This window comes from Hibiscus syriacus, unplaced genomic scaffold (assembly GCF_006381635.1).
Source record: "Hibiscus syriacus cultivar Baekdansim isolate YM2019G1 unplaced genomic scaffold, ASM638163v2 tig00112742_pilon, whole genome shotgun sequence".
NCBI classification, from domain to species: Eukaryota; Viridiplantae; Streptophyta; class Magnoliopsida; order Malvales; family Malvaceae; genus Hibiscus; species Hibiscus syriacus.
Window position 1 is genome coordinate 153,576 of NW_024063394.1, and position 23,606 is coordinate 177,181.

The following is a 23,606-nucleotide window of genomic DNA, read 5'->3' on the forward strand; positions in this document are numbered from 1 at the left end:
GGAGTCAAAGAACTAAGAAATAAGACGATCCCATTCGAAAAAGTTCTATGGTAAAACCATAAAGTTGAGGAAGCAACCTGGGAACAAGAATAGGATATGAAAATGCAGTTTCCTCATCTTTTTACTTCAGATATATATAGATATCCATGAAAAATTTGAGGGAGAATTTTCTTTAAGGGGAAGGAATTGTAATACCCCAAATTTTGGTTAGTGACTAAAATGTATGTTTTGAAAGTTTAGTAGCTAAAGTATAAATTATATAAAAGTTCAAGGACCAAAAATATAATTTTGAAAAGTTATATATTTTAGCCCGTAAATGAATAGTTTGGCCTAAAACAAGAATTTTCATGGTTATTAGATTTTCGGTACGAGATTTGTGTTAAAAGCTATAAAGCGATAAAGAAATCGAATAATCGAATCGAACCAAAATTTCACGAAATTTTGAAGGATGCTAGATAAAGGTTGGAAATATTATTTCCATAATTGAGAAAAGTGAAATTTAACATGGATCAGTGGAATTAAGGACGATTTTCCATGTTATTCCAAAATTGTGAATTTTAGTGACTAAATTGTAATTTTCAAAAAATTGCAAGGCTAAAGGCAGAAAGTGGATTTTCATTTGTTCATCTTTGACTTTGGAATATTAAAATGGAAGATATTCCAATGGCAAGTTGAAATTATCATGTTTCATTAAGGGTAAAATGATAATTTCACATTAATAAATTCATTTATTAAAGTGGGTGGTTGAATTTGAAAGTCTAAGGAAATAGAGGATGAAATTGAAAGTTTTTGAAGGTTAAAGTATTGAATTGAGTATATATTTAAGGTTCTGGAAAATTTAGTAATTAATGTGCAATGATCATAATGGTGAAGGATCATTATGAATCGAATGAAAAAGTTAAGGTGAATTCTAGAAAGAATTCATAATTAGTGGCTTGATTGTGCAATTGGCAAAAGTTGAAGAGTTGATGAAGGAAATAAATATTTATGGAATCGAATGAGCATTTTTGAGAAGTTTGAAATTTTGATGGAAAATATAAGTTAGTTTTATATCGATTTAAGCATCGATTTTATTTCTATCGAATTTTATATTTAAGCTTATATTATAATTAGTTCGATACTAACATATAGTTTGAATATTTTATGTTATTTTATGGCGGCGTCAGACAACGATAAATCTAGTGATTCGAGTAATTTGAAAGGGAAGGAAAAGTGATGTATTGAGAAGATTATCGTAGAGAAGATTCGATAGCGAGACAAAGCTGAGTGCATATTTAATTTATATTTAATTTATCGAACGAACATTGGTTTGCGATGAGCCAGTGACAAAGTTACTAAGGTAAGAAGTGACTCATAAATAATATGTGATTTGTGATTCATGCATATATGTTCATTTGGTAAGCTAATAGAATTATGGAATAAACTAAGGATACTAATTAAGGAAAACTGCCTAAAAATTATTATACAAATAGTAAGTTTAGAAAATCATGATAAATTATAAAGAAATGATTAGAGCATGATCTCTGTACCGTTGGATTCATATATCAGTCTAATTTCGTTTAAAATAAACGGATACCGATTTCGAAGAGTATACAAAAATATATGAATTTTTAATTTAGGATAGGTCAGAAAAGACCCGATCCGACATTTTTCGGGTCAGGCTCGGGTCACAAAGTTACATTTTTTCTGGTACCCAGTTACTCGAATACCCGGGTACATTTATTTTTTATATATATATTATAATATTACATATTTAATTATTAATAATTTTATATATTATATAAGTTTTATTTTTAAAAAAATAATAATTTGAAAATGATAAAAAACCGGGTACCTGATTACCCGAATTACATGTACCTGCAATATCTGGGTCGGGACACAGGCCGGAAAATCAAATACCCGAAGACCTGAATATCCGGATTTATACACCCCTAACTTTAAAAACCTATTTTTAACAAAAAATTCTTTAGGCACCAAAAGTTACCTTTGAATATGGTTTAGATACTTAATTTTATATTATTTCATAACACCCCGTAATTTGAAATTTTTACACTTTTTTTTTATTAATTTAATCTGTAGTAAATTTTCCCAAATAAAATTAAGATCTCGATAATTTTACATTATGTAACAACGGTAATTTAGTAATATATATTGCCTCTGATTTTTTCGCTCTCATATATGATGTAATTTCTTCAAATAAGAAGACTACGTAAAATGTGCTTTAATTTTAACCGTCGATATAATTAATTGAAAGCATTAGATTTCAACTATAAATCGAAGCATTTGCCGGCCTCGTTCAAACCTTGAATTTTGAGGAATACAACTTAACATTTACTCGAATCCTTTTCTCGTTTTCTTTTCTGCATTCAACTAAACATCATAATTTTACATTCCAACCCAATTAAACAAACATAATCAATAATCTTACCTTTCAATTATAATCTCGCATTCCATGAACCAAACGCACGTCCATTTGATACTAAAGCTTTTATATAACAATGGCCCTTTTCTTGAAGTTACAAATACAATCATAATTATATCCAACGAAATAAAATTAGACAAGAATAAAATCTAAACTGAAATATATTACGTATTGGTATGTCTAGACTTGATTCCATACCACATAGGATGAGATATTTTATTTTACTTAATTTTTAGCTATTAATCGGTGAAAGTGTATGATCCATCAAATCTTTAACCTATGATCTAAATAAAATAAGAAAGAAATCTAAAATTCAGAATTTACTTGAACCATCTCTGCAAAATTCAGCACCCACTGCAGTTTAGCTTCTAGTAGAGCTATCAAATGGAAGGATGAGTCATTTTGGATTTTAAAATTTCCCGGTCCATTTGAAGGGAACTGAACTGAAGAGTCTTGAGGCCTGGAAAGGCCATCTATACGAATCAAGCAGAAAATACGATGTTTACTATTGTTGTCCGCTTTAACCTCCCATCTGTTGTGGCACAGCATTAGTTGCGCTGCGAGTTCTTGCGAGGAAAGGAAAAGAACTGGTCCGACCGGAAAACATTGTCCCGAAGAAACCGGAACTTGCGGAGACATTGGTATTATCTTCTGGAGCCCGGTTACAGTTGCTGACATCACGGCTGCTTGATTCACCTACTTCCTGAAAACCAGATATGTAATGTAAGCATTGAAACCATAAAAAGGATACATTGAGACCACTTGTTACAGAGAGAGATAGGGTTGAAACCTTAAGGCCAAAGCCGTAGAATGCATTTCTTGGAGATCTCTTAACCTGCCAAGAAACCAAATGGGAGAGGAGGGTTTACTAAAAGGGACGAAAACTTGTTTTAGACAAAACCATTTGGTTTGGACTTGATGCCATGATTTGATTCCAATCTATGTATCTCGAAGTGTGAGTGTCAGATATAGGAAAATTCATTATTTCTAAATTTTTTGGAAGATTTTTGGACAGTAATCTTTACATGCATGTCTAATGAAAAGTCAGAGCAACATTGATTCCAAAGACCGATTTATAAGTGGAGCCAAATTTCTCAATGCATGCAGAGATAAACATGACAGAAACCATCAACAATCTAGTGTAAGAATTGATGACATATGAGTCTTATTGTTGAGTAAATATTAAATAAAATGCCAGATATGAGATAACCAAAAATCCGCTATCCCACAAGGTTTTTCTTATAACATTGCCACACTTCCCCTTCATTTTCCAGAACTACTTCAGTAATTTTCTGTTTTTTTTTTTAATTCTCATAATTCAGGATTCTGTGAGGTCAACTAACCTTGGGAGTACCATTGGAATCCGGAGATGGAGATGGTGATGGCAATTCTACTGGTACAATGGGAGGCAAAGATCCACTCTGCTTAAACACAAAGAAAATACTTGTTAAAAAAACAACAGGTAGTTTCAACATCTGATTTCTCATTCGCAAGCCTGATATTGACTGACCCATGTTTGGTCAAAAACAAATTTGAACCAAACTTCTAAGTTCCATTATTTAATTTCAGAGCAGTAATCATTCATCACACCATGCATTAAAGAGAAAAAGAATCTGACCCTAGACGGTGCTTTCTTTGGGGCTTCAAGAGCTGGTCTGGAAGAGCTTGTGGGGGAAGCCTGCAAGAGTTAAATAACACTCAGGATGATGAAACACGAGGAATAGGAACCAACATGAAAGCCAACGTCTAAATTAAGTGAATATAAAAACACAACGGTAGAAATGTGATTGTGATTGGCAGTGATCCAAAAGAACAATAATCATTTGTTCATATGTTTAGCTTCAAGCTCAAGCATACCACTATATATTCATTCACATAACAAAATCTTGACAAATAGATACCACTGAAAGAAGAGAAATATAATGGAAAACATACAAGTTCATTGCAGATCAGACGCATAACATAAACAAACCTGGATATGATCAGTGGGTTTATTCTGTTCCATAGTCTGGGCATAATCGCACAACCAGTTTACCCCTTCGTTTGTCATATCCTAAGATGAAAGAAAATTTACACATTAATAAAAGCAAAGAACAGTCACGAATTTTGTTTAAATTGCACTCTATATTTTTGTTTAATGAAAGAATTACCTGCTTCCCTTCTATTCTTTTAATCTTACTTTCCTGCATATCAACCCAAACAAAAAGGAGAGAGAAGGACGTCTTAGTTTCACATCTAAAAATTTTAACATGCAACAAAATCTATTCTTCAGATTACCAAACATGCTTACCAGAGTTTGAACAACGTAGCGAACAGACTGAACATTGGTGTTGAGCATCTTTGATTTGTCTTGTATCAGAGAAACCTATAAAACTCAATCAATTGTCAGTGAATAACAAATGGGACCGATACATGAAACTTAAGCTTCTACTACAATCTTCTATCTCACCTCCTCTTGTGTAGTAGCAGTAACATCAGCAATTTCATCCAGACGATTATCCACACTCTCAATTCTTGAGGATAGATGCCGTCTGGTAACCTATAAGGCAACAAGGAATTTTTTTTAAAAAAAAGGAAGAGGTCAGAGGAGAGTTTGGTCAATTTCTAGGAAAAACAGACATAAATATGGATGCCAAAATCATGTAATTTGGTACTTGAAACCTTCATAGAATGACCATTCATGGATGTAGGCAGGTATGAACAAATTTAAAAGAGAGAAAGTTATGCCAGTAAAAGAAACACTTGCCGAGATGGACGAGTAAACACTCTCCAGCTGCTTGGCTATAGCTTCACGTGCATCAGATAAACTACGCCTCGTTGCAAACATCATCATATCAGGAAGTCGCCAACCCTGAAACCAGTCAAGGAATAAAACTTATAGCCAAGAGTAAAGACGCATGTTTTACGCAAACCATTTACTATTTGAATGTTTATCGAAGCAGTTCTTCCAATACTTTCTCTGGATCACATTTTACACTCTTATGGTGAAAATTTTCAGTGCTACTATATATAACCATAAATCCATCAGCTTCAATTACTGAGACCGTCATCCATCACTCCTAATAAAATTCTCACCAACTGCTCAAATTTCAAAGACTTAATTTGATGCAAGATCTATACCATGTCCAAGTGGCAAAACAATTTCTCATCGATCTTAAATCTAAACAAATTACACATTGGAGAAAAGGTAGGGATTAATGAGAAAAACAATGAGCTCTATATGTGTATAAAATGAAATATAACAAACCAACTGAAAGCAAAGAACAGGTTTCTTGAACTTGGCAAAGCTAACTACCTTGGCCAATAAGAAAAAGCAAAATGTGTGAGAAATTTTTATCCAGATCAGTTATCACAAACATCTTATTAGGTTGCTCCCTAACAACCTACACACATAAGTACACTCAAAGGGAATAAAAGTTCATTACCTTCCACCAAACATAGCCATATCCAACCACAACAACAACAATAATTATGCCGTATTTACTGGTACCTGCATGAAACAAAAACATTCCCCAAAATAATGCTCAGGAACTAGATAGTGTTGAATATAATTGATCTATATTGAAAGTTATCATGCCTCCAGAAAAAAATTAAGAAAACTAATAAAACAGTTCTAAATATAAAAGAGTCAGCAGCTAATTAAGAGAAGGGATACTCATTATTTGATCATTTGTACAGAACTATGGATCCAAAATAGTTGTGTATATTGTATAAAAGAATGACAGGAAAATAAAATTTGGAATAATATTGTTAAAATTTCTAGTTAGAATGGTTTCATTCGGTGCAAGATACACAACAATATTTTCCCCTTAAACTGTCAAAAAATGGTAACAATAATAACCTGTGCCACGCCCAGTAACAATTGTAATTGGTCTGTTTGATGCCAAGATTTGCAGTTCCTTCCTTAGGCTGTTAACCTGTAAACAGAAACAAGAAAGACGATATATATTATACTAAAGCAAGTATCATGATACTAGGGAGTTATCATGCACACATAATTAATAACAAAACACATCATGATTGCTTAACATTATCAATAATACTTTGCTCAAGAAAGTAACAAAAGCATGAAAATACAAAGGATAATCAATAATGCACACAAACTTGAATCTGCCAATTTTCCAGATCTGATGCTAACATTTTATTTTCATTATTGAAATTAATATAAAATTTTATGCTCTAATAAAATTGGCATGCAGCCACCCCCTATCTGCAAATTAAAATATCATAATAAATTGATTTTCAAGGATTTGCAACCTAATGTCATCTCTAAAAAGAGGTGATACTATTATTTGCAATCATCAATACCTGGAGATCACAAATATCTTCTCAACCAAAAAAATTTTGGTCAAGGGTCCACCCATAAAGAAAAAAAAAAAGAAGAGAGAACTTCATGAAAACAATTTTCATCATTTTCCAATTGCCATTTCAGTTTTCAACCACACAAATCAAACAAGCAGAAATACTTCCAAATACCAGAAACACAAACAATGGCCAATTTAGTAGATAATCATTATATTCTTCAGCACTCATAAAGGACATTAGAAGACCAAATACAAACCTGATCCACCAAATAGTCATTGCGTGGCTTTTTTACAGATGAATTAGAATCATCATTCTTAAGTTGCCGGTAAGCAATCTGCAGCAGGAGAAAAAATTATAAATTAAGGAAGAAATAAAATAAACCATCATCTCAAATTCACATATTTTAAGGAACACAAACAAATATCTTTATTTTTAAGTCACAGCTCAGAGAAGTGGAAAAATACCTTGAAAGCACCAGATACAAAATCAGAAACACTTGAAATGCCTCCTTCTTTTGCAAGAATTGAGCCAACAATTCCTAAAAGACAACAAACAATGTCTAATTTAAGCAGAGGCATATCAAAATTGTTAGCTACATTGCTATAGCTTTGCAACGCGCCTGGACTTAAACGGCTTCGATTAATTTTGAAACTTCAACAAAATTAGCACACATTCCCAGCGGGTTCCACGACCAATCAAAGTCCCGAACAACGTAAATCCCAAAAACTAAACATTAGTCAATATCCAGAACTTTTCTAAAACCCTAAATATAGTTTTACAAAACCAAACGAAAATCGACAACACGAACTCTAACAAAACAATCGCAACAATAACTGATTCGTAAGTTAAAAAAAAGGAAAAATTGGAGAGGAGCGATGATTGTGCGGACCTGCACCAACAAGGATAGTTAACTTGCCAAGAGGAAGAGCCATGGAGGACTACGGTTTGTACCGTATGTTTGTACGTTGTGAGCGTATATACGGGGACAGCAGAGATTACTGCTAGAGTAGCATGAAACAAATTGCTGGGGTTTTATTTTCCATTGGAAGAAGGATTTTGGGACTGTTTAGATTAGGTATAGCTTGGAAATTTAAGAGGTGGCTTAATACATGGGTTCCCCCATACTATAGTGTGGTTATAATTTCATACCTTTAATATTTTATTTTTTCAATTTAACCCTCAATTTTCATTCAGTCTACCACATTAGTTTCTCCCATTTTTTTCGTTAAAAACTGGCATGGTCTAATCAGAAGCTGACATGTGTATTTTTGTTAAAAACTGGCATGGTCTAATCAGAAGATGACATGTGTAATAGATAAAAGGAATCAAATAAAATTTAGGGTAAACTATACATTTAGTACCTGAACTATCAAGTATGATACATTTTAGTACCTAAGCTTTCAATATTTTCAAAACCACACCTAACATTAAATTTTTATTTCATTTTAGTACCCGCCGTTAAAAAATTAGAGCGTTTAGTACCTAAAATATCATTTTTGGTCCGTTTTAGTACCTATACTTTCAATTTTTTAAAATTTAATGTTAAATTTTGAACGGGATACTAAAATGAAACAAAAACTAAACTTTAGGTATGATTTTGAAAAAATTAAAAATTTAGGTACTAAAATAGACCAAAACTAATAGTTCATGTAGTAAACGTATAAATTTACCCTAATATTTAAGGATACAAAATAATTAATTATAGAGATTGATAGTAATTTACTCCTAATTTAGACGGATAATAGTTGATTAGGATGATGAAAGATCAAACTAGCAAATATTTTAGTGAAATCGTAATGGAATTTTCGTATAAAAATTTTATCATCTTAACTCTAGCATCATGATCTTAAATATAACATAATTATGAAATTAATTGATGAAAACTTTAATAAATGTTGTTGACACATTATTTATCATAAGTACAACAATTACAATTAAGCCATAAGAGTTTGATTACTTGGTTCGGGCATAGCATCGTAATTATTGCTAAATATGTGGGTTATTTCGATAAAGGCCCCTTGAATTCTTCGAATATCACGAAAATAGCTAATCATGTCAAATGATTTTGTATTAGATTCGGCCCGGTCATTCAGCTCGTTTTACTATTCAGATAATAATAAAGTAGATCGACTATACGGTATTACTTTATTAAGTTATTCGATTATTAAAAGTTATAAAATAGTTTTTCGACGATAGAATATTATTTTGTTAAGTCCATCGACTATTAAAAGTTACAAAATAATTACTCGACTAAACTCGTCATTTTTCGTTAAAAAATTAACAGTTGTTTAAGTTGGACGTTAACAGAAAAAGTCGAGCTTAGAACATGGTGAATAATTAGGTGACAAAGTTATAACTTTTAATAATCCATGGACTCAACAAAACAACATTCTATAACCTAAGAACCATTTTATAACTTTTAATGATCGAAAGACTTAATAAAATAATATCCTATAGTCGGGACCGTTTTTACTTTATAACCAAGTATTTTTTTTACATTGTTATTTGTAAATTAAAATAATAATTAATCTATATCAAACACATGCCAGTGTCATTTACATCCAAATTTGAGTAACACGATGTGAAGACACTAGATTTTGTCCTGCCAACCGAGGAGTCTTCATGTAACCAAAAAAAGAAGAGTTTGATTAGGACTCAAATACTAATCTAAAATAGAGTTGGATTAAGACTCAAATACTAGTCTAAAATAGGATTTTTTAGTACTATAAATAGGCCTTGTAATTACCACACCAGGGAACACGATTATCATACGGGATTACGCACACAAAAAATACCCAAAGCAAATATGCAATAAGCCCCAAAGATTCACTAGTAATTTTCAACAGAGAAATAAAAGAGGTATTTTTACCTATATTGCTTCGATTCTCGCTTGCATGTGGCTTGTTTCACTTCTTCTTTTCCGTTTTTACTTTGGAATGGCCGATGAACATAAGGAAACCGAGATCTTTTCTCTTAGATCTACGCTTCCCCGAGGCTTATTTTGAAAAACCGGTTTGATTTTCGGTTAAAGGAGGGGAAGAGCTTTTTAAAAATCTATATTAGTCCCTTTATTTATTATATGGATATTTTTTTCATTTATTTTTATTATTCATGTTATTATTATACGTGTATATATATATATTTTAAATTATTTTCATTTGATTTTTTTACTATATTTTATTATTATTATATATATATATATATTTCTTTAATATTTTACTTATAAGTCTATTATTACTATATATATTGTAATTATTTTTATCTAGTTATATATATATATATATTTTTATACTTTTAATAGTTTATTTATATACCTATTATTAATATATATATATATTCTTAATTATTTTTATTTGATTATTTCTTTATTTACGTAATATATCTTATAACTTTATATATATATATATATATTATTTTTTATTATTTTTATTTTTTATTCATTATTATATTATTTTTTAAAATTTTTGTGTCTTTATCATTATTATTATTAAACATTATATTATATACTACTAACTTAGAGGGCCCATTTTTTTATTTTATTTCTAACTAAAGTCTTTCCCACTTTCCTCTTTTTGTCTTATTTCTGACTAAAGCCCCCCACTTTCGGTGAAGTGAGAGGGTAGCTTTTCTATTTTTAAATATTTGTTGTATATATATAGCTTATTTATTTATTAATACTTTGATATATATATATATATATATATATATATATATATATATATATATATATATATATATATATATTTTCCTTTTTCAAATATTACTATATATAATTATTACTTTACTATTTATTTTCCTTATCTTATTTATTTATTTTATTTATTTCATTTTATTTTATTCTCTTTATCTTATTTGTTTTCTTTACCTTGTTTATCTAACATATTTTTCGATTTTTGAAGGATATTTTCAAATCAATCTAAGGTAAGTAATCAGGATCAAATTTTACCTTTTTATTTAAAATTACAATTTTCTTAATTTAAGCCGACTGAAAATTATGTGGTACGAAAAGGCGGTTCAAGGGTGCTAATCCTTCCTTGACCGTAACTGACTCCCGAACTCGACACGTTTCTGGTACAACGCAGATCAGGTAAAATGGTGTCCGACCCACCTAAATTCGTTTTAAAGTGGTCGGTGGCGACTCCAATCCACATTTTCCTAAGTCGAAGCCTAATTCCGGGGCCCAACCGAAAGACAGTTGCGACAGCTTGACGACTCCGCTGGGGACACAAGTAAGTGAGTCAGGCTAAGGTAATTTCCAGATGTTTTTTAACAAAAATGGTAAGTTTAAATTTTAAGGTAACATCTCGATCCTTTTACTTACTTTTGATCATATTTTCGCGTAAATAGTTGTACTAATCGTTTTCTCATGATTTCAGCCTTCAAATCTTTTTTTCACTTAATGTTCTATACCTGAGCTCCAAACCATGTTTTAAGTGGGGGTGAAAGCGACGCATTCGTGTGAATTTATTCGCCGTATATGCCTAGCAAGTAGCCTTCGGGATTCATATACCTTATGTCTTCGTGTGAATTTATTCTCTGCATAGACATAAGGGAATGTGTCCCCTCGAGTTTAACTTAGTCCACACAAGCCTGTGATGGGTTTAGGACTAAGGGTCTGGTAAGCCCAAGGGGGCACCGGCGAGGAGAACTCGGGTACCATTTTTTAGAACCTAAACCGAGAGATTGTGGAGAATTAGAGCCTACCCCGAAACCACATTCCAAGACCTAGGATATTTTTACCCTAACCATGTTTCTTTTTTTCCTTCTCTTTCGTCCTTTTATATTTTTTTATTTATTTATTATTTTACTAACTTTTTGCATGTGTTTGTTTTTTAGCATTTGCATCATAACACGAGGTCATTGATCCTTAAAAAGCATTTATTACACACAAAATAATCTGAACAAATGGATAAAGATGTTGTAATACAAGAGATTAAAAACCCTGAGGTACGACTATGGTCCGAGAAGACTCATAAAGAAAGGGGAGACAGTCTTCAAGGAAGCTATGTGTCAGAACTGGTTAGCTACGCCTCTATCAGCATAAAGCAGAACGACGTGCAAGAGCTTTGGGACATCTTGGGTAGTTGGAAGAATGATCAGAAACAGAAGTTCAGCCAACGGTACGGTGACATTGCATTATTACTTCATATCAAGACTGATGAGCCCTTGATCAGAGCCTTGGTTTAGTTCTGGAACCCGGGATACATTTGCTTCACTTTTAATCAGGAGGACATGATGCCCACCATTGAAGAGTACACTACACTGTTGCACTGTGAAAATATCATACTGGAGCGAGCTTATATTAAACACATCAAAAGTCAGTCTTTCAAGAGTGCACTAGCCAAGGTTGCTGGGGTTGACGAAAGATGGGTACCAGACCGAGCTCGATGTAAAGGCAGTGGGGAAGGAATTGCCTGGCTTCATATCAAGCAACTGATGAAGGACCATCTCGATGAGTGGAAGGCAATAGACCTGTTTGCACTGGGTCTGTATGGCCTGATTATATTCTCGAAGACTTTGGGGTACATTGACGCAGCCGTGGTGAAACTGTTTGAGCAACTTTCGAAACGAGTCAACCCAGTACCGACCATCTTAGCCGAGACCTTTCGGTCTCTCAACCATTACCAAAGAGCTGGCAGAGATAGATTCATTGGGTGTGTTCAGCTCCTTCAAGTCTGGATTCACAGCCACTTCTGGAAGACTAATGGGGTTGCCTACCGCCGATTTAGCACTACGTATTCACCTTTGAGAGAGTTCATCACCATGAAATGGCATGAAGGCGCTTCAAAAGAGAAGTGGATGAAAATCTTCACTCATCTCCAAGATCAGGATATTACCTAGAGAGCCCCCTGGTTGTTCCTCAGTGACGTTCTTTTTCGATGTGGGGACTCCGACACTATGACCTTACTTGGACTTTAGGATGCAGTTAGGTATGCTCTGTTGTTAGCACTTAGACAGTATGGGGCACGTCAGTTTGTCCCAGCAACATGCGGACTAGCCAGATCAGAGTTTGAGTATCACAGTGACAACTATAAGAAGATGATCAAGGAAGCAGTCGATTCATGGAAGAAAGTATTCCGGATGGATGTTGTAGCTGCCAGAAACATGCTTACTCCGGACTATGTGGAGTGGCGAAGATTGAGAAAAAATGACAATATCTCGGTGCCAGACTGTGAGGACACCCGAACCCTGGAAGAATATCTCAGGCCCGTCTTTTCTGAACTTAAGATAGCCAAGACATAGTTTGAAGTTGTGAATAACGAGCTGAAGCAGAGGGTAAAGGAGCTTGAAGCTAAGCGCTATCAGTGGAAGCTAGATGTCGACTCTCAGAAAGATCGAGCAGACAAACTTGAAAAAGAATAGAAAAAAGTCTGTTTTGAGCTCGAAGACTTGAGAAATGGGTATCAAGATAAAGTCAAGGATAACTCCAAGTTGAAAGTGACTTCTGAATACTGGAAAGACGAAGCTCATAGCCTGAAAAGAAAGTTCAAAGGGCCTGATGAGAGAGCTTAGAAGGAACAGATAAAGACTGCCCAGAGGCGCTTAGAAGACAATCAGCATCAAAACCAATGCTTGAGAATCCAGATGGCTGATCTGGAAAAACGACATGAGAGAGATGGCAAAACAATAGCTGAGTTAGAAGCTATTGTAGATGGGTTCAAGAAGAAAGTGAGCGAGCTTCAGATAGTGCTCTTCGACGGAGGTTTACAGTGGCGTTTCTGTTGGGAGCAAGCACAACAAAGGGTGAAGGCCAAAGACGCAGTCATCCGAGACTTCCTGGATCAAGTACAGAAGGCAGCTCGTCATCTACACGGCCTGGTAAGGGAAGCTGGAATGGTCCGACAAGGCATACAACCAGTGACAGATGAAGACAGAAGACTTGTCAACCTACTAGAAGTTGTTCGGGGTCTAGAGGATTTAGTCCGAATGTACCTTTGATCGTTTTTATATCTCTTACATGATAAAACATTTTTGTCTAAGTAAATATTATTTATAATAATGGACACTTTTCTGGATCAATGCCTCGAACATTTCATGCATTCTTGCATTTTGTAGTTTTGCCTTTTTGCATCTACATTTTTAAGCATTTTCACAAACATGAAATTAAGTCATGAAGGATTCGATGAAGTGGATTTAACCACATGGAAGCAAGATTGTAACATTAAATAGCATGATCAACCGATGATAGGACAAAGCTGGCCATGATGATCTAAGAAAAGAATCCCCATATCCTAAGGACTACGATGTTGAAGCTGTTAGCTGTTACCACATAAGAAGCCCCAAACATTCCTCTGAGAACTATAAGGCGCTGAAGCGCAAGATCCAAAACCTGATGGATTCAGGGGCATAAACGGCCGAAGAATGGGGCATGACATATACCATTTGCACTTAAAGGATTGTTTTGTTTAAACACGTCTCTAATCTTTCATCGTTTGCTTAATCTTTTAAAGGATTGAATTTATGCTACTTTCTAAGGTGGTGCAATTGAACAAATTCTAATCTTTAGTTATTCGAATATTAAATGAATTAAGGATTCTTTTAATTCTTCAAGAATTATAGATTTTTTACATATGGCAAGGTTAGACCTTTCTTATCCTGTCTTAAACCCCAAAATAAAATACCTTGATTCTTTACCTAAAATAACTCATGGTCATTACCAAAAAGACCAAATTTTGACATTACCTCCCTTTGAAATTCTTGAATATTACCTTTATCTTTTTGATACACCCACACCTTTCTTTGAGTCAATAAGATCACACCATTGTCTTTTTAGACTCAAAATAGACATTTTCACACCATTGAAGCCCACAACATCAAGTTGTTCATTTGAACATGAGCATTCTTCTAAGACATAAATTGGGGCATCTCGCAGCGAGCTTGAACATTAAGACATCTGGGGGAAAAAAGAAGAAGAATTCATCCGAAATAATTCTATCATGCATTAATTATACTGTTTTCATGTAAATAGAATTAATCCTGAAAATCTATCCCCCTGGGGATACCTCTTCTGTGAGGACATCCATGTATGAAATGATGGACGGCTTTCTTTCTTTATCCCTTCACAACAGGAGAAAAAATATATCTCTTGTGTCCCCTTTTGAGCCTATAGTATTTTTCTTCTGATTCAACCCTAACCAAGCATCACCCTCCACACTGGGGGGCAAGGTGGAAGAAATCTGCTCACATGGGTGAAGACATCAATCCAAAAGAAATACCAAAAGGTGGGCCAAATACCAACTGTGAAGATTCAATCAAGAACAAAAAAGAAAATAAGCAAAAAAGAAAAAAAACAAGAACAAAAAAGAAAAGAAGCAAAAGTCAAAAGGAAAAGGGACAAAAAGCACATGCAAAGATTCCCTAAAGACAAATGGCACATCAAGCTTCAAACTATGAGATTGATCAAGCACAATCATTCTTGAATCACTGAATCACTTCACTCGAAGATCATAGAGCATCAGGAGAAAGAGACATTTTGAGCAAGACAAGATCGAGGGCATCAGAATGAATTGATATTTGGTTCAATACCCTGAAACACTTATTTGGGCCTATTTATCATTTTCTTTCATAACCATGAGCCCTGGCTTACATTACGTGCCTTAAAAGTCCCTTCTAATCATACATGGATTTCTAAACTGAAGAGACTATCTTCAGATTTCATCCCGGCCATCAGGATTAATTTGCAAAAAAAATAATGTAATTAATGCATGGTAGAGAAAAATGACAAAGGGGGGTTCAAGACGTAAATCCTGAATAACGTCTTGAAACCAAAGGAGGGTTCGAGTTGAAAACATGAAAAGGCGGCTCAAATATAAAAATTGTGTAACTAAGGCGATCACACAAATTCCTTGATAAGGCATCGCACAATCCGAGTGTAACAACGAAGGTTGGGAGTCAGAGAACACTTCCAGCAGAAAAACATGCAAGCTACCCCATCAATTAGGGATGGCAACTCAACCCGAATCCGACGGGTTCTGACCCGACCGACCCGATCGGGTCGGATTTTTTTTAAAATATTTCGGGTTCGGGTCGGGTCGGGTTTTTTTTAAATGTACTGTTCGGGTCGGGTCGAGTCGGGTTTAGGGTGAAAAAAATCCGACCCGACCCGACCCGAAAAATATATATAATTTTATCCTATATATTTAGGGATAATTACAATAATGTCCCTCCATATATAATTTTTTTCAATTAAGTCACTGTTTTCATTGAATAAAAAAAATTATTATTATTTCGGGTCGGGTCGGGTCGGGTTTCTAAGTCATATATTCGGGTCGGTCGGGTTGGGTGAAACCTTAATTTCGTCGGGTCGGGTCGGGTGGCCCAAAAACCCGACCCGACCCGACCCATTGCCATCCCTACCATCAATCCTTTGAGCAAAAAATGCCAAACCTTTGACCAAACACGATAGTCTGAGACTTTTTTATCCGTTCCTTACTTAACCATTTCCCAAAGATAGCTTTGATCTTGACACTTGTCAAATAGCTATAATTCATTGAAGGATTAACATTGTAATTAATTCTTTGATATCCGATGAACTCTAGTTTTATGATTCGTCTCAATTGTAAAACCGTGAAAGTGACAATATTTTCAAAACTTTTGGTTAAACATTTTTCGAAACTCTTTTAATTGATATTTTCATAACTTTGAAAATAAAAGAGAAAGAAAAACATTTTTTTCAAACAAGACAATCTCTCTAGAGTGGATCTTGGTAAATGACATGCGACTCTTAGACACAAAGCTCGTGCTTAGAATCAATGCTGAAGAAAGAAATGAGGAACATTTGGGGCATCTTTGAAGATTCAACATCAAATATTGGGGCATCTTTGGGGATTCAACATCCTAATGCGAATTATCAGACCTTATGAAGGCATTTCCTCCACATGCAGGAACAAGCAGGCAAAAATAAGGCTCTATCCAAGAGATAAATGACATTAATTCATGTTGCATGCATCTTAGACATACTTGAGAGCATCACATTTATAATTTTTAGCATACATAATTTTTTGCAGCTTTAGAGTCAAGTTTCAACTTCAATGCGAAAGATACCTGATTCAAAAGAGTTTGTAAAAATCGATAGTGGTTGCTTAACTCAGTAGCAAGGAGCTACACCTCAACTAATTTGATATATTGAAAGATCGATAGATCTTAGAATCAACTTCAGACGAGTTCGAGAGCTAATTCAGAACCGATCCAGTTCGCATTTTCAAGTTGGATTTCAACTTCACGACGAAGGATATCCAATACCTGGCTCAACTTCACGGCGAAGGGGCCACCCACGGTTTCAACTTCACGACGAAGGGAATCGTGCTCACCATTGTCTCTCTTAAGACAGGTTCACTTGAAACAAACTTTGTCTCTCTTGAGACAATTTTCCTTGGAAAAAAAACCTTTGAAATTGTTTCTCTTGAAACACAAAAACCTTTGAAACATAAACATTGAAAACATTTCCCTTGAAATGAATTTTGTCTCTTTTGAGACAGTTTCCCTTGAAACAAAATCTTTGAATATGTTTTCCTTAGAACTAATTTCATCTCCCCGTGAGACAATTTCTTTTGGAACTAAGTTTTGTCTCTCTTGAGACAGTTTTTCTTAAAACAAAATTTTGCCTCCCTTGAGACCGTTTCTCATGAAACAACAGATATCTTTGAGATTGTTTCCCTTGAAATGAATTCTGTCTCTTTCGAGACAATTTCTCTTGAAGCATCATCTGAACCGTTACACTCAGCTCAGGCACACACTTGGGATGATCGAAAGCATTTCTCAAATAAAAAAAATAAAATGTGCACATCAGATTTGAACATTTGAAGAATTTGAGATCAGGGATCAGAACTTGAAGATTCCAGAACTAAGATTCCAGAAAAGCAACCGGAGATCGAGATTTCTCTCCTGAGCCCAAAAATAACATATGTTGCATATGCATTTTAGGCATACCTAAGAGCATTGATTCCATCTCATCACATATATGCATAACTTTTTCAGGTTTTAGCTAGAGTCAATTTCAACTTCGCAGCGAAGGATATTGAGCTCAAAGCTACACAATCAACTCGAGAGTAGATTTCAACTTCGGGACGGAGGATATCTAGCTCGAAGCCAAACTTCACAATACTTGGATTTCAACTTCACGACGAAGGATATTCAAGTCAAGGCTCAACTTCACGACGAAGAGGTCATCCACGATTTCAACTCCACGACGGAGGATATCGTTCCCACACATCCACGATTTCAACTCCACAACGGAGGATATTGCGCCACCCGAGACAACACAAGTTCAACTTCACAACGAAGGGACGGCTGGTTGTCAACAAACAACTTCTCAATTTCAGAGCCAATTTCAACTTCACAGCGAAGGATATTGGACTCAAGACAACACAAGTTCAACTTCACAACGAAGGGACGGTTGGTTGTCAACAAACAATTTCCCAATTTCATAGTCAATTTCAACTTCACAACGAAGGATATTGGACTCAAGACAACACAAGTTCAACTTCACGGCTGGTTGTCAACAAACAATCTCCCAATTTCAGAGCCAATAGCGAAGGATATTGGACTCGAGACGACACAAGTTCAACTTCACAACGAAGGGACGGCTAGTTGTCAACAAATAATTTCCCAATTTCAGGGTCAATTTTAACTTCACATCGAAGGATATTGGACTCGAGACCACAAGTTCAACTTCACAACAAAGGGACGGCTGGTTGTCAACAAATAATTTCCCAATTTCAGAGCCAATTTCAACTTCACAGTGAATGATATTGGACTCGAGACGACACAAGTTCAACTTCACAATGAAGGGACGACTGGATGTCAACAAATAATTTCCCAATTTCAGGGTCAATTTCAACTTCACATCGAAGGATATTAGACTCAAGACAGCACAAGCTCAACTTCACAGCGAAGGGGCGGTTGGCTGTCAACAAATAATTTTCCAGTTCCATAGCCAATTTCAACTTCATGGCGGAGGATATTGGACTCAGAACAATACAACCTACTTGGATTTCAACTTCACGACGAAGGATATCCAATTCTCATGCTCAACTTCACGACGAATGGGCCATATACATATACAACTTCACAACGAAGGGTATCATACCCCAACGGATTGACTCAACTTCACGATGAAGGGGTCATCTGTAACATCACAACACCAAAGTATTCAGGTCAAGTTCCACCTTCACGGCGAAGTATCTTGAGCCAGAAGACGATTCATAGGCCACTTGTCAAAAGCTTTGAGCTCGTTTTCAACTTCACGACGAAGGATTTCGTGCTCAGAATTTTCCAATTTTGACTCAACCTCACAATGATTTCAACTCTACGACAGAGGATATTCGATATGGACAAAATTTGTGTCTTGTAATCTTTGCTCCATTTTTGTTACACGATAATGAGCAAAGAGGGGCAGCTGAAGACACCAGATTTTGTCCTGCCAACCAAGGAGTCTTCATGTAACCAAAAAAGAAGAGTTTGATTAGGACTCAAATACTAGTCTAAAATAGGGTTTTTTAGTACTATAAATAGGCCTTGTAATTACCACACCAGGGGGACACAATTATCATACGGGATTACGCACACACAAAATACCCAAAGCAAATATGCAATAAGCCCAAAAAATTCACTTGTAATTTTCAACAGAGAAATAAAAGAGGTATTTTTACCTATATTGCTTCGATTCTCGCTTGCATGTGGCTTGTTTCACTTCTTCTTTTCCGTTTTTACTTTGAAAGGGCCGATGAACACAAGGGAACCGAGATCTTTTCTCTTAGATCTACGTTTCCCCGAGGCTTATTTTGAAAAACCGGTTTGATTTTCGGTTACAGAAGGGGAAGAGCTTTTTAAAAATCTATATTAGTCCCTTTATTTATTATATGGATATTTTATTCATTTATTTTTATTATTCATGTTATTATTATACGTATATATATATATTTTAAATTATTTTTATTTGATTTTTTTACTATATTTTATTTTATATATATATATATATATATATATATATATATATTTATTTAATATTTTACTTATAAGTCTATTATTACTATATATATTGTAATTATCTTTATCTAGTTATATATATTTTTTATACTTTTAATAGTTTATTTATATACCTATTATTAATATATATATATTCTTAATTATTTTTATTTGATTATTTCTTTATTTACGTAATATATCTTATAACTTTATATATATATATATTATTTTTTTATTATTTTCATTTTTTTATTCATTATTATATTATTTTTTAAAAATCTTGTGTGTTTATCATTATTATTATTAAATATTATATTATATACTACTAACTTAGAGGGCCCATTTTTTGTTTTATTTCTAACTAAAGTCTCTCCCACTTTCCTCTTTTTGTCTTATTTTTTACTAAAGCCCCCCACTTTCGGTGAAACGAGAGGGTAACTTTTCTATTTTTAAATATTTGTTGTATATATATATATAGCTTATTTATTTTATTAATACTTTGATGTATATATATATATATATTTCCTTTTTCAAATATTACTATATATAATTATTATTTTACTATTTTTTTCCTTATCTTATTTATTTATTTTATTTTTTTCCTTTTATTTTATTCTTTTTTATCTTATTTGTTTTTTTACATCTTTCGATTTTTTTAAGGATATTTTCAAATCAATCTAAGGTAAGTAACCAGGATCAAATTTTATCTTTTTATTTAAAATTACAATTTTCTTAATTTAAGACAACTGAAAATTATGTGGTACCGAAAGGGCGGTTCAAGGGTGCTAATCTTTCCTTGACCGTAACCGACTCCCGAACTCGACACGTTTCTGGTACAACGCAGATTAGGTAAAATGGTTTCCGACCCACCTAAAATCGTTTTAAAGTGGTCGGTGGCGACTCCAATCCATATTTTCCTAAGTCGAAGCCCAATTCCGGGGCCCAACTGAAAGACGGTTGCGACACCATGAGGAGCAACTGAACACATTACGAGTCAATCTACTTTCTTATTGGTGGACTGAGACTTGTTCGCCGCCGTAGGACGCTTATCCTCCGACGTCTTGCCGTGTATCTCAACCCTTTCCTTAAAATGCCTCTCGAATGCTTGAGGAAGGAATCGTGGAATCAAAAAGAGAAAGAGATTGATAGAGAAGTATAATAGGTTCGCAACCGCCAGGCCCTTCCCAAACCAATGCCATACGATGTCCTGTACAATCGGTGTAATCATAAAATAGGTGTCGATGGATTGATAATGGTGGATTTTGTTAAGAAAAGTTACCTTCAGTCGTGCATCTACTGGCAGAGTTTTGTTGAGCCAAACTTCGTGAATCCAGTCGATGAGAACGAAGATCCTCCAGACTGTATATAGTAACGGTACGAGTGCCCTCAGTGGCGGTGAAAATAGAGACAGTCCACCGATCACATTCTCCGTTAGAATCTGAAACGAAAGCAAGAACAAGGGGTAGGAGATAATTTTTCTATTTTAGTCATTCTGTTGATAAATATTTAATGACATTATAAGTGAATATTTTTTCAAATTTTGAATGTCATTTGTTATCTCGATGATGAAGTGTCTTCTTCTAAATTTCAATGGCGGGGATGTGGAGGAGGAGGAAGAAGTGAAATGAGTTATATATCTTGATTTCACGTTGATCTAATCGTTGATATTAAAGATTAGAGTGATTTGGAGTTTTATGAATTTTAAAGTGATTTAGATAAAATCTAAACTTATAGGGTGGTAATAGACAATGAGACGAGTTCATTAATATTTTGAGTGGTTAGAGAAAACACCAGAGAATAACAATTGTAGCATCATCAATATAACATAAGGATAAAATTATAAAACTTTTATCTTAAGTGAAGGAAGATAAAAATGAAAAAAGAGAAAAAAAAAAGAGAAAATGATATGGATGATATATGAGTTTCATGTCACTAAAATTAATCTATATCAATATATGTGGTGTCGTGTCACCTTTCCATTTTTTATTTAATACTCAAGTGATTAAAATAGAAAAATATAAAAAAATAATTAGTAAATTAAATAAATAAATTTTAATGATCAAAATAAGAGTGAAAATTAGGTGACTTGTAATTTATATTTTTTGTCTTTAATGTACTGCTAAAATAGAATTTTTTTTCATTTCATGCGCAAATTGAAAATGAGAAAAAATCAAAACCCAAGGGCCTATTTGCAAGAATAACAAATTCGAATGTATTTAAATAAAAGCAAATTTAAAGAAAGAATATTTGGGGATAATATATTTTTTCTTTTTTTATTAGTACCTTTATTGGTTTTGAATATGTTTAAAATACAATAATAAATTAAAGTATCACTTTGGAACGAAATTATAATTGAATGAATAAAATAAATAAATTTACGTATTATATAATTAATATTTCAACACTCTTAACTATTATTTTGACATTTAATTATGGAATTTATATCATAAATGAATCCCAGTTTCGACGATTCTTTTAGTCACGTCAACGGCATTCAAAACAACGAAAGCCGCCGACGCTGGAAAACTCAACACAATCAAAGCAACCATCCCCACGGCGAGGCTCGGCCGTGTATTCATCAACATGGACTGCAAAACACCCAAAACATCGCATATGATCGAATCGTAGCTCGTGTAATAATGTTTCTCCCACTCCATCCAATCCGCCGGCGGCTCGTAGTTCCGCTCGATCATCTTCATCTCGTGTATCCTTTTCCGCAGAACGATCATGTTTTCATCGACGGGTCGCCTTGTTCTTCCTCCGCCGCAGTTGCAGTTTGGGTCGTCGTTATCCGATCTTCTGGAGGCGGATATCGTCGGCGTCGTCTTGAAGGTCGACTTTCTAGGTCGGTGATTTGGGAGGCGTGGAAGGAGAGGAGGGAGGCGTGGAAGGAGAGGAGTAATGCACATAGATTTTGATCCCATGGGTTTGGGTTGATATCTGATAATAGCGTTTGGGTTTACGGTGTTTTTATAATTTGAAATGACGGTGGGCACCACCGGTGGGGGCGGCGAAACCGTGTTGCTTAACATAGAGATACAGTAAGTTGCGCGTTTCTCGAAGTGGATATTAATAAATTAGCCTAAAATTTGCTTCGAATTTTTTTTAATATATAAATAATTTTTCTATGTATATAATTTTTTTTTGTTATTGTTTAAAAAATTATTAAGTAATGCGTGTCATATATTTTTTTTAAAAAAATTTAAATAATATTTTATCTTTTAAAAAATTAAGACGTGACATGTGTTACTCAACAATTTTTTTAAAACGGTAGGCGCTAAAAGTATAACGAATTTTTTTTTAAATATCTATTTTCAAAGAAAAAATTTTAGATATCAAATTAATTTTAAATATATTTAAACACTTATTTTAATATTAAACAAGTAATGATAGTCCATGGAGTATGCTTAGGACATGGGTTGGATCATGTCACTTGTTAAATATTAAACTGGTCGTGTTATCTATATTTAAATTTTATTATTATTTTAAATTAATTGTTTGTAATTTAAATTGAATTTTAATTTTTTTATAAATATTTGATTTCAAATAAATTATAATAAACTTAATACTATTCATCATTAAATATATATTAATAAATATATTTTTCCTATTTACTTTTCTTCGTCTTCCAAATTCCAATCCCTTTTCAACTTTTCTTTTTTATAATTCTAGAAGTCTTCTCTCTGTTTTTGCTTTGTTCTTTTATTATTATTTTTCAACATTTTTATTCTAGAAGTTTAATATCTATTTTGGTAGTTAAACTTTTATTTTTCTTTTTTTATTAGATTTATAGCTTCAATTTGTTACTTCTACGATGTGATATTTGAATTTAATAATGAATAATGTATGTTGCAATTCCATTGGTTTTCAAAATATCCATATTATCACATGTTAAAAATTATTTACATTCAGC

At 33.7% G+C, this 23,606-nt stretch overlaps 2 protein-coding genes across 2 annotated transcripts; both read right to left on the minus strand.

Annotated features, from left to right (window-relative positions):
• Positions 1 to 2,673: 2,673 nt before the first annotated feature.
• LOC120183251 lies at positions 2,674 to 7,769 on the minus strand. The gene is made up of 14 exons (XM_039187987.1): positions 7,617 to 7,769; positions 7,192 to 7,265; positions 6,984 to 7,061; positions 6,264 to 6,339; positions 5,848 to 5,912; positions 5,169 to 5,273; positions 4,872 to 4,961; positions 4,713 to 4,787; positions 4,573 to 4,605; positions 4,395 to 4,475; positions 4,041 to 4,100; positions 3,766 to 3,843; positions 3,213 to 3,257; positions 2,674 to 3,125 (listed from the first exon to the last, which is right to left on the minus strand). Exons 1-14 carry the CDS (start codon positions 7,657 to 7,659, stop codon positions 2,943 to 2,945), a joined length of 1,086 nt encoding a protein of 361 aa, XP_039043918.1. The 5' UTR covers positions 7,660 to 7,769; the 3' UTR covers positions 2,674 to 2,942.
• Positions 7,770 to 22,074: 14,305 nt separating this feature from the next.
• LOC120183272 lies at positions 22,075 to 22,620 on the minus strand. The gene has a single exon (XM_039187998.1). The coding sequence runs from the start codon at positions 22,615 to 22,617 to the stop codon at positions 22,138 to 22,140; it is 480 nt and encodes a 159-aa protein (XP_039043929.1). The 5' UTR covers positions 22,618 to 22,620; the 3' UTR covers positions 22,075 to 22,137.
• Between the last annotated feature and the right edge of the window lie 986 nt (positions 22,621 to 23,606).